This window comes from Bison bison, unplaced genomic scaffold (assembly GCF_000754665.1).
Source record: "Bison bison bison isolate TAMUID 2011002044 unplaced genomic scaffold, Bison_UMD1.0 scf7180017864236, whole genome shotgun sequence".
Lineage (NCBI taxonomy): Eukaryota > Metazoa > Chordata > Mammalia > Artiodactyla > Bovidae > Bison > Bison bison.
In genome coordinates, this window is record NW_011494808.1 from 7,702,716 (window position 1) to 7,714,988 (window position 12,273).

General features: G+C 47.3%; 2 protein-coding genes and 1 pseudogene across 2 annotated transcripts in view; 1 reads left to right on the top strand and 2 right to left on the bottom strand.

Moving 5' to 3' along the window:
- Positions 1 to 218, top strand: part of NKIRAS1 (NFKB inhibitor interacting Ras-like 1) — a 24,432-nt gene extending 24,214 nt beyond the window's left edge. The window contains exon 5 of the mRNA XM_010846454.1: positions 175 to 218. Within this exon, the coding sequence (XP_010844756.1) occupies positions 175 to 218 (44 nt within the window). The remainder of the gene's footprint in view (positions 1 to 174) is intronic.
- Positions 219 to 1,539: 1,321 nt separating this feature from the next.
- On the bottom strand, positions 1,540 to 3,394 carry LOC104993275 (annotated as a pseudogene).
- An 86-nt stretch (positions 3,395 to 3,480) lies between these two features.
- Positions 3,481 to 12,273, bottom strand: part of UBE2E1 (ubiquitin-conjugating enzyme E2E 1) — a 63,887-nt gene continuing 55,094 nt past the window's right edge. Inside the window, exons 3-5 of the mRNA XM_010846434.1 lie at positions 6,734 to 6,866; positions 5,202 to 5,349; positions 3,481 to 4,272 (exon numbers count right to left, since the gene is read on the bottom strand). Of these exons, the coding sequence (XP_010844736.1) occupies positions 4,175 to 4,272; positions 5,202 to 5,349; positions 6,734 to 6,866 (379 nt within the window). The 3' untranslated portion in view covers positions 3,481 to 4,174. The remainder of the gene's footprint in view (positions 4,273 to 5,201; positions 5,350 to 6,733; positions 6,867 to 12,273) is intronic.

Below are 12,273 nucleotides of genomic sequence, written 5' to 3' on the forward strand. Positions count from 1 at the left end.
TGATTTATCTATATATGCACACATACATATATATTATGCAGTAAAATAGGTAATTTTATAGTAAAATCGATCTGAAATTATGAAAATCAAGCAAATAATAGAGTGGGAACTCTCAAATATCTGAGCCATATATATATTGTTATTTAACTCTACAAGGTATCATCGTGTTTCTAGCCCTCAAGATGAACAAAGTACCACAGTGTGAGAAGTACTTGTGAGAAGCACAAGAAACGTGTTTTTGTCAGTGTCCTCCTTGAGACAATGCACGTGGAGGACGAGAAAGATGAGTGCCACGGGGGAAATGAGGAGAAAACAAGTCTGCTTATAGGCACGAGGCAGCCCTTTAACCCACCTCTCGGTGGGACTCACTAGACTCTCAGTTCCTTTGAAGTTTTATTCCAACAGTTCAAAGAATCAGTCCACTAAAAATATTAAAGAAAAAGTATTGATCATTTTAAAAGCACACAACATTGAGACGGTTTTTACAATAAAACTCTGTGCGTTGGCCTGTTTAAGATTATTTCAGTTCTTCGCTCGTTCTAGTGGAATATTCTAAACCAAACAGTCCTACTGTTTGGAAGAGGTTCAACAAGTGCTTGGTTTTCATGGCCATCCGGACTATATATCCGTCCTTGGTTTTCATGCAGGTCTCTCTTGCTTTCAGCTTGTTGTTCAGTCTCTCAGTCGTGTCTGACTCTTTGTGACCCCATGGACTGCAGCACACCAGGGTTCCCTGTCCTTCACCGTCTTCCGGAGCTTGCTCAAACTCATGTCCATTGAGTTGGTGATGCCATCAACCATCTCATCCTCTGTTGTCCCCTTCTCCTCCTGCCTTCAGTCTTTCCCAGTATCAGGGCATTTTATGCTTTCAGCTATAAAATTGAGAAAAGAAGTAGTTAATATAATGGACAGAATCATTCCTCCAGAATTTGGAGACTTTGAGACTTGTCACCCCAACAAAACAATGAGCTCTTTGAAGGCAGGGACTACCTTAAATCATTATATATATATGGCTTTATATTCTCCCTAGACTAAACAGGGGGCTTCCCAGGTGGCTCAGTGGTGAAGGGTCCACCTACCAAAGCAGGAGCCGCAGGAGACGAGTTTGATGCTTGGGATCCCCTGGAGGAGGGCATGGCAACCTACTCCAGTATTCTTGCCTGGAGAATTCCGTGGGCAGAGGAGACTGGTGGGCTACATCCATGGGATCAGACATGACTGAGCAACTAAGCATGCACACATGCAGACTAAATAGAGACTGAATGAATGAATGGAAAATAGCACCTGGCACCAAAAACTGATTTTGTGAATTAGTAGTTTTTCTAGGCTAACAACACCATACAGTGTTATTAAATGCAGAGGAAAATGGTAGCTTTAGAATGGAGAGCGCTGGCAGACAGTGCCTGAAACGCGTGATTAAGGGGAACATCAGGGGTGTCCCAGGCGCCCAGTGGCTGAGACTCTGCTCCCAATACAGGGGGGATCCAGGTTCGACCCCTGGTCAGGGAACTAGCTCCCACATGGAACAACTACAGACCCAGAGCAAACAAATAAATAAATATCAAAAAGGGAGATGCTGTCAGTAAGGGGACAAACTGACACGGTGCCTTGAGAAGGACAGATCACCTCAGGGTATTCCTGCCAAAGGTGCACAACCTGAATCAAGTCACAAGGCAGCGTGAGAGACATCAAGAGAACAGCTGCAAACACAGATCTAGGCGCTTCAGGAATGGCGCTGTCGGCAAAGACCACACACAGAGAAAAGGAGCTATCGATGGTTATCACACCAAGTGAAGTGAGTCAGAGACAATCTAGTGTCACTAACATGAGGAATCTGAACATGACACAAACGAACGTACAGAACAGGAACAGACTCACAGACTTAGAAAACAAACTACGGTCACCAAAGGGGAAAGGCAGGGAGGGACAGATTAAGTTTAGGGTGAACAGACACTCCTGCATGTAAAACAGGGAACCGACAAGGACCTACTCTCTAGCACAGGGACTGTATTCAATACCTTGTATTAGGTCGGTGCCAATGTCACTGTGGTTTTGGACCGTGAATTTTAAATCATTATAACTAGGCTCAAACACATCTTCATCAATCAAAATAGGAGCCAGTACAATCAACACATTTTTGCCAACAAAAAATAACTTTGTTTATTCCCCAGAGCATAAAAATCTGTGCTTCGGGATTCCGTGAACTCTGGGAAAGCATTTTCTGCCTCCTGCTGATTGTGAAAAGAGTTTTCCCTGCAAGAAGTTGTCGCGATGCTTGAAGTGATAGTCGGTTGGCGAGAGTTCAGGTGAATGTGGTGGATGAGGCAAGAATGTGGGCCACTCTGTGCTACGCGCGGCGAGTGTCGGATGGAGAGAATCGGGCCCTCTCTGAGAACCAGTGCCGGCTGCAGGCATCGCCGTTTTCGGTGCATCTCACCGATTTGCTGAGCGTACTTCTCAGATGGAATGGTTTCACCAGGATTCAGAAAGCTGTAGTGGGTCAGGCCGGCAGTAGACCACCAAACAGTGACAAGGACCTTCTTTTGGTGCAAGTTTGGCTTTGGAAGTGCTTTGCAGCTTCTCAGTCCAACCACTGAGCTGGTCATCGCCAGTTGTGTAAAATCCACTTTTTGTTGCACGTCACTGTTGCACTGGATTGAGAAATTGAGTTTTTGTTTGCAGTCAGCTCATAAGGCACCCACTTACAGAGCCTTTTCACCTTTCCAGTTTGTTTCAAGTGCCAAATCACCATAGAAAGGTTCACTTTGAGTTCTTTGGAAATTTCTTGTGTAGCTGTAAGAGCATCAGCCTCGAAGATCTTCCCAGCTGGCTGTGGTCAGCCTCCGCTGGCCGCCCACTGTGCTCCTCGTCTTCAAGACCCTCGTCTCCTTTGCAGGACTTCTTGATCCACCCCTGCGCTGTGTTAGCAGCTCCTGGGCCAAGTGTGTCACTGATGTTTCGAGTTGTCTCTGCTGCTCACAACTCATTTTGAGATCGAGTAAGAAAATTGATTTTATTTTTTGTCTAACATCATTTTGTTAGCAAGTAATAAGTCATTCACAAAAAAAAAAAAGTAAATTGAGACATGCACATTAAAATGATGTATCACATAACCACATTTAAGAATGTGTTCCAACATCAAATGGCAAAGCGCAACACTGAAAAACCACAGTTACTTTTGCACCAACCTAATTCTACCACTGCATCTACAAACTGGAAAATGCTTTTAAAAAGATGTAGCAGAACTCTTATCTTTGGAAGAAAATGACTTAGATTATCTAACCTTTTCTAAGGCACCTCAGTAGTTATCCTGCAAGGCTGTTGGATAAATTAAGAGTAACATACCAAGCCCAGTTGGTGCTGGGTAAATGAAACCAACGTGTTCAGTCTGCATTACCTCTAGATTGTTTTAATAGTAAAAGATCTAGCAAGAAGAAAAACTACCAAAAAGGCAGAAGAAAGTAATGAATGCAGCAGTGCTGGTGGTTGTTGTAATATTGTTTATTAGCACAGTAACAAATGCAGACTTGAGTAGTCCACAACATAGAGCCAATCCACTGAGCAACCTACTCCACGCCTGACAGTTAACAGCTTAAGGTATTTTACTACAGGTTTTCAAAAGTCCTGATTCAAACCTCTCTCTCTTCACAATAAAGTAGATTGGCATATAAAATAAAATACATAACTACTCATTTTCTGTATTGGTATCCTATAGCCACGTGTCCATTTTATATATGAGATGACAGTCTCTAAAAGCCGTTAAATATCAATGTTCCCTTTCAAGGAGGGAAAACAAATTCCAATTTTTCAAAACAAAAAAGTGTGTAGTCTTGGAAGGACTTTACATAAATGGCCATGTGTAACCTGTACGAAATTAAGCTGTTTTAAATTTACAGTCTACAAGCAACTGAACCCAAATGTCTATTCTTCTCTGTACTGCATTTCAGCTAATATTGCAGAACTAATGACAGTTTTTAAAAGTTGCTATTACCAATTCTGTCTACTGTAGCAAGATACCTTAAGTTACAACAAAATCTTAGGAAATAAGACTGAATAATATCTGTTATAGAAATACCCTACTCTTTACCAATTCCCACCCTCCCCCACCCCTTCAAAACCATAAGCAGCTCTCTCTGTGACAGACAAGTAATGTGAAGACCTGTGAAAACCCAGTTTATGTAGCGTATCTCTTGGTCCACTGTCTGGCCATTCTGTCGTGCTCTGCTCTGTTGGTCATATACTGAGTGGCAATACTTCCCACCAAGGGGTCGGCTGGAAGAGAAGAATGCACATTACTTTGAGGGAAGGAAAAGGACATTTCAATCTTAGCCAGTAGGTCAGTGCCAGCCTGGGAGAATGTGGACAGGTGGCTGTCATCCAACCCCTCCTCCATTCTGGATGCCTTTCCTTCCAGACTTTCCTCTCCCCCCACCGCAGGGTTTGCTCCTCCGTGTCAGGGTCCAGGAGGCTCATGGCCCTGACTACCGTCAACACCCAGCTCCGTTCACAGGACCACCTTCTGCTCAACGGCACCACGGTCTTGACACTGAACACGGTGAGGCCCTCGAGGCTATTGCAACATCAAACTATTGACCTCTCCACTATTTACCCAGAAAGGGCCAAAGCTGCCAGGTCGAAACCTGTACTTTCAGTTAAGCAGTGCTTCTCTGAAACCTAAACAGAATCTTTAGTAATTAAATTTGTATTTGGCTTATCTAGAAAAAAATTTAGTTAGAGGAAATGAAGGTTCAGAAAGCACCACAGTGTGGTCATCACTAAGTATACAGCAGGGAACCACTGTCCAGTTAGGGGCAGCTGTGGGGTGGACCTGCAGGCAGAGGGCAGGTCAGACGCAAAAACACTCACAAGCGTGTCGTTTTAGGAGAACTTCGTGGGAAATATGCAAAAGCAGAATAGAAATAAATAAAGGAGGGAATGACTAAAAATGTAAAAATCTAAGGCAATCTGATGTGAAGCCTGCAGATTAAAACACCTTGTTCCTAGAGCACATCAGCTGGGGAAGCGGCTGCGTTTTTCAACAACTGTTGACTAGATATTTCTTTGAAAAACAATTAAGTTTTTCTCCTTTGAAAGCTTGTACAAAAATAAAATCTGAACTTTAGAAAATCTTAGTTTAATGGAAAAAACCACTATTTCCCAGGTGAGGAGGAATAAAACAAGGTAAACGGCCATAAGCTTACCAGGATTACAGTCTGTGAGAAGTGAGCAGATAGAAAGAAGGACTTTAGAAATGGTTAGTGCTGGGCTCCAATTATCTTTCAAAATGTCCAAGCAAATAACTCCTTGACTGTTAATATTACAGTGATAGATTCTTGTCCGAAATGTAACCTAAAAAATAAGGTAGTGTTAAACGAAATTTAAACAGCACAATGAAACTTTTTACTAAAAAACCTTTTCAATGAAATGGCTCTAATTAAAACTTTTAAAGAAAGACATTGGTTTAAAAAAAAAAGTGAATAAAGTAACAATTTAACTTAAAAAGGCCTGTGTTAAGAGACGATTTAATAAAATTGAGATTAGAAAGTATTCACAGATACAATCTCATTTAAGAAGTAATCACCAACAAAAAGCAAGGTAACTTCAATTTTTCCTTTTTTTCCTCTTAAACTGAACTATAGTTGATCTACAAATTTTGTGTTAATCTCCGCTTTTCAGCAAAGTGACTCAATTATACATACATACACACAGACACATAAAAACAGTCTTTTTTTTAAAAAAAATATTCTTTTCTATTATGGTTTACCCCTGGAGGCTGGATATAGTTCCCTGTATGTTTCTTGAATTCATCTTCAGCAGTTTTAATGTACATATTTTCCTAACGTTTTAGAGTTTGAATAGCTAGTCGTTTGCTGACCTCTTGTGTTAGCTGGTAGAACTACATGGCCTCAAAGCAAACTTCAGCACCTTATTCAAACACCGTAGTGGGAACATGAAGACAAACAGCTTAGCAAACACTGATCACACACCCAAAAGGCTGAAAAATGGATCAGCGGATGCGGTTTGTTTCTGCTCATTTCTGACCTTTACATCAGATCCTGCAGCTGTCTTGCAGGCCTACATCACAGAATTCACTTTAACAGTTTCCGGGGGTGGAGCCAGAAACGGGTAAGGACCACAGCAGCGGGCAAAGCAACATCAGCCACACGAGGGTTGTTTTGTCTGCTCTCTTAGTTCTCACTTGTGAAATACACTGGCTCTGCTTCGGACTCTGAAGAGGCCCTGAGCCTCCCAGGGGACAGTGACTGGCAGCCCCCACCCTGGAGGAGAGCCCGCGCCGGGGTCTGAAGGGCCCGAGGGAGTCCGAGGCTTGGTCGGTAGGAGCGTCTCCAGCTGCCTTGCTCTAAATATGGAGCACTTCAGGGATCTGCATGTCATCCGCGCCCTGGGGCCACGCTAACAGTCCCTGTACTCGTCCGTGTGTGGAGACCGTGACACTGTTTTTACTGGTTAGAAACTTTTCCTGATGAGTGGGAAATAGGAGATTACTTATGGGGAGATGTGCAGGATTTTAAGCCCCATGGAAACACACTTACTTAGAAATGGTCTTTGCCAAAAGAGGCAGTCAACCCAAAGATGTGTTTTATGTATGTTCAAATGTACTTAAGAGATTTGTCAGGATCTGCTTTTTATGGTTAAAACCCCCATTTTAAAAGCCGGATTCATCTTTCATAGGAATATCTGAACTTCAGCGTCAGTCGGGGGAGCCCCTTACCTTTGGAGGCTTGAAGGGGTACTCCGGTGTGAAGGTGATATCGAGGAAGAACACGCCGCCCTCGTACACGGAGCCCGGGGGCCCAAGGATGGTGGACCTCCACTCGTAGATGTTGTCGCCTTTGGGGCCAGCGCTGCGGACAACACACGGCGGTGAGAGGGCGCCGGCAGCCCGGCTCCGGCGGCGCAGCCCGTGAGGGCCCGTCGCTGCGCCCGCTCCGGTAACGTGGGCGCTCCCGGCCTCCCCGCTAACGTGGGCGCTCCGCAGAGCACAGGCCCCCGTCCTCCAGACCCGCGGGTGCGGGCCTCCAACACGTCTCCGTCCAGGAACACCGGGAGGGGCGCCGAAGCCTCCACACCGGCCCGGCTGGGAAGGAGCCAGAAACCCTCTCCTCCGTGCACCGCAGGAAACGCAAACCACACTTAGGAGAAACACCTCTCAGCACACAGAGCTCTTCAGAGCCGCGTCACCTCTGGTGAAAGCGTCATTTCTGACCCTCTGAAGGGGGCTCTTCCCCCTTTCTCCATAACCTTAAACAGAAAGGAGTCCCACAGGTCGCAGTTCTCTGAACAGCGTCAACCATGCATGGGCGGCGGGGGACACGACGACCCGACAAGCATGCCGCAGCCGGGCAGCCGGGCGTGGGGCGCACGGGCAGGCGGGTCCCGGGACGGCAGAGGCGGGTCGGCCCGGCGCGGCGCGTTCTTCCCAGAAGCCCCCACGGACCCGCGGGGTCGCCCCACAGGACAGTGACCCGTGTTTCAGAAGGACAGGCGCCTGGAGGCACCCACACCCCCGGGAAACGCGAAGACTGGACGGGCTGGTCCCGTCTCTCCTCCTCTTCCCCGCAGAAGGCGCGTGACAGCAACGAGTTCCGCATACAGGGCACCGCTGCCCTCACACAGGCCGCGGAGCCCACACCCGACGGGAGCCTGAGAGCCGCGCTCTCCATGGGTGACGCCGTCTGAGGAGGGTTCTGCATGTCGCAGCCCGGACAGGGAGTGTGCGCGTCAGTGGGAAAGGAACCACGTCTGTCTGCAGCCCCACGCGCTGTCAGACGCCACCACCATTCCCGATCACTGTTCTGCTGCTCAGTGCCCAGTACAGAGAAAGCAGGCGAAATGCGATCCAGACGGCTGTTACCAATCACAGTTGGATTGAGGAGTTCCCTGGCGGTCTAGTGTTTAGGATTTGGTGCTTTCACTGCCAGGGCCTGGGTTCCATCCCTGGTTGGAAAACTGAAGATCCCAAAAAAGTAGATTTGCACATACCCCAGAGTTCTATAGACCCCTGCTACTCAAAACGTGGTCCCTGAACAAAAGCAACATCAGCATCCCCCAAGTGTCTGTTAGAAAAGCAGACTCTGAGGCCCCAGACCTACGGCAACAGAATCTGCATCTTAACACAGTCCCCGAACGATGCCTGAGCACATCAGAGTCTGAGAAGGCAGCCTTGGAGAACACAAATGGCAACAAACATCAGCTCCACTTTCCCATCTTCTAACAGATTCAAATGACCTGCGGTGTTCTCTAGGTCTCTCCTTCTCCATCTGTACTTCTTTGCAGTAAAAAAAAACAAGAATCAACCCTGGTGATGCTTAGCTCTGTTCAGTCTGTAAGATCAATAACCAAACACAGAACTGAGAAGTGCTTACAGGAAGAGATCTGCCATCAAATCTATGTTCCCTACAAACATATGACTCAAAGTCCATTCTTAATTTACTCTCCTTATGCTAAGAAATTCAAGATGAATATGAGAGAATAGCAGGAATCTTTCCTCAGTTGACCAGAGGGACTCCTCATCCCCCACGATCACTCCCAATAGACATCACTCCAGAGAATGAAAGCGACCTTCTTGGTGACAGCTACTGAACACATCCAGAGGAATTTTATAAAAACAGACCCCAAAACCATGCTGTTCTGGCGCCCCTTCAGAAAACAGTAACCGTCTAGACACAGGGCACCCGGCCGATCTCCTCACGGGCTCACACGGCGGGGCTGCCTGGGGTGCCCTTCAGCACCGTCCCTCGGGAAGAACTTTCAGACCAAGGACCCACCTAAAGGACTGCCCAGGAAAGCTGGGGTCCATGCAGGAGCTCACGTCTGTGTGCCCAGGCAGTCACTCTGGAACGGTAAGTCCAAGCAGGGGGCACACTGTCCTGCACAGGAAGGGGAACTCACTCAGACAAACTCAAGTGGAAACCACCACGGTCCACGCCCACCAAGGGAGGGGCCTTCCCACAAAGCCCAAGGCTGGCTGCACCCACACTGAGGACAGCAACCCCCCGTCTCCCGCAGGAGAGCAGCCAGCCTGTCAAAGGCACTCGTGACACACTCTCCACGGAGCACGGGCTCATCTGGGCCTGCAGAGCTGGAGAGCTCATTTTTGAAACGTGTTTCCTATCAGAAAAGCCTTGTCTGTGGATTAAACTGCTACAAGCTACGTGGGTGCACAACCTCTCTCACATCAGACTAAGTCTCTACAGAGTAATTTCCTACATACAGTACAGGTTTGTAGGCCTGATAGCAATTAACACCGAATTAGCTGGTCAAAATATATACCACTGTTCAGGATTATATGACAGTGTTTCCAAGTTAGGTGAAATAACAAAACCCCACAAAAGCTCAATCTTGCCCAACTGGCCATCAGCTGTAGTTTTATCTTACATGCTACTGCTTTAGGAAAAAGCAACATCCAGTCCTTCCGGAAATTCACATTCCAATATTGAAAAAACGTAGACACCGAATAAGGACACAACTTTTTAAAGAAAACTATTTTAAGACAATTTGAAAGAGACTCCAGCAGGGACACTGAAAGAACTGCAGGCCTCAGAAATCAAGGCCCTCAGAGGTCCCTTCCTCTCAATGAGGGGCAGCTGAGTTTTTAGAGCTTTTGGTTAACTGAGCCCAGAATCGGGCTTTAACCTCTGAACTACCGGGTAAAGAGTGAGGGCAGGCAGCGAGGATGTGAAATGACGAATTAGCCCCAAATGAAGGGCCTAAAAAAAATCAGATTGCGGAGGACAGGGGAGACAACACATTGGAAGGATCACGGAGAATTAGACAATCAGCACGCCCAGACTCTCAGAGGCCGTGTTCCTATACGGTGTCAAACAGGTAGCTATTCAGGATTAAGGTGGACCAGACAATAGCTCTTTTCTGCAGGAACCAGACAAGCCTGACTTAGAACAATTCTAATTTATTTTTCCCAGAGAAATTGAGAGAAATGGTCTGAGCAGGTCAGGCTCTCAGGCCGTTACCCCTCTATTTCCACTGAAGCAGCCAGAGCCAGGGTATCAGCCTTGGAGCCCTGAGTTTTCAGGTGCGGTGTTCACATCAGCATCTATAAAACTGCTATTCGAGTGAGGACTCCTGACCCCTGAACAACACGAGTTTCAACTGCGGGGGTCCACTTATGCACAGATTTTTTTCAATAGATACATTGGGAAATTTTGGGAGGATCTCTAACAATCTGAAAAAACTCACAGCCTAATTGCAGAGCCTAGAAATATCAAAAAAATTAAGAAACAGGTATGTCATGAAGGCATAAAACCAATGTAGGTACACATACAACGGGCTTCCCGGGTGGCGCTAGTGGTGAGAGCCCGCGCCACCACCAACGCTGGAAGGCGCAAGGGACGTGGGTGCAATCCCTGGGTCAGGAAGATCCCCTGGAGGAGGAAACGGCAACCCACTCTGGTGTTCTTGCCTGGAGAATCCCATGGACAGAGGGGCCTGGCGGGCTACAGTCCAGAGGGTCATGAAGAGTCAGACTCGACTGAGCCACCTGGCTCTATGTATGTATGTATGTATGACTGAGCATACATACAACATACAAAATATATGTTAATCGATGGTTGTTATTGGTAAGGCTTCCGGTCAACAGTAGGCTGTTAGAAGTTTTGGAAGGAGTCCAAAGTTGTACTTGGGACCCCCAATCCCCGCACTGTTCAGGGACTACTGTAAGTAGAAACCAGCGATTAGTCGGGCTCTCCCTGGGGCAGCGGAGCACAGCCCGCTTGTCCACAGAGACGATAGACGCCCTGCAGGTCAGTGAGAGGCAGCCAGTGGAGACAGAGCCTCCTGTTTAGACTTCGGTGGGTGGGGGTAAGGCACACCTGTTAATACGTGCACCCTCCAGACATTCAGTGCTAACCCTCAACAGCAACAGGGCCACAAGGAGAAACTACTTACTTACAGGACACCAACATCTTCAAAAAGGAACTTCCCGGGCTCTACTCGGTTCCAAGACAAGACTCTAGAACATACCTCTGGCTCCAGAGCCCTCACTGAGGTTTCCCCCACTCACACTGGCCGTCTGTGCCGCCTCCACACTGCGGGCGGGCGAGCAGGGAGCCGTGGGCAGGGGGGCGAGGCCCAGCCTTGCCTTCCCGAGTCAGAGGAAGACCTGCCTCAACTGTCTCGCAGCAGCGGACTTTCTGGGTCACTTATTATGTGGTGTGAATTCTACAATTATTTTAATTGCATTGTTTAATAAAGCTTTTACTTAATAATTAAAAATTTTCACTGCCCTTGAAAGTACTCCAGTTTGGCTCATTTGTGGCTAATCCACACAGAGGGGATCTGAGACCGCATGCCCGCACCAGGCTGGGGCTGGCCGGCCAGGCTACTGATTCCTCTCCTCCCACACCCCTCCTGGGCTCTGAGCAAACGCCCCATGCAGCTGCTGCACGTCCTCGGTCCAGCCCCTACCGCTTTCCTCAGCACAGACCCAGGGGGATTTGGAGGACAAACGCGCCTTGAGCTCGAGCTGGCTCTGACACCATCAGGGAAGAAGGCAGACGAGCAGTATCCTGAGTCCCTGCGGCAGCCCACAGGTCAGAGCTACCCACAGCCCTGAACCACCGTCTGCCTCTTCCCCTCTGCAGCTCTCGCATCTGCACCGTGGAGCTTTCCCGACAGGATGATCTGAGGACAGTCAGTGCAGAAGCAGAGAGAATAGTACAGCTGCTGCCTTAAGTCTGACACTGAAGGAATCTGCAAATACGTAAAACAGTGACCCTCATCTGGGTTTTTGGATTTGGAAAATCAGACTTGCAGGTTAACATGTCCTGGGTTATTTCTAAATGAGCTTTTTTTTTTTTTAATGTTTCAGCTCTAATCTTGAATGCAATAAAAATCCGTAATTATTAACCACATGAACAAAAGCTCTTGCTTATAATAATTTTTAAAGGTATAACGGGGTCCTGAAACTTCTTTAAAAACTTGAGAACTGCTGGGGAAATTATTTTAAAATCATATTAACACAACTGGCTAACCATTAAAACAAGTGTTTGATCTTTAATTTCATCAGGTATTTAAAACAAACAAAACCTTAGAAGTTTGAACAGGAACTGGAAGAAAATATGCGTGAGGGTTTTCTACCTGAGGGTGGGGACATGTCATGCCAAGCCCTGCACAGAGGCCGCCAGCGCCTCCAGGCAGCCCTCAAACCTCGTCTGGGTCAGCTCCCAGCGCTGGGTGGTGCCTGAGAGAGGTTCCTCGTGACTGTCACAGGCAGGAGGTGCGGCAGACGCTCCC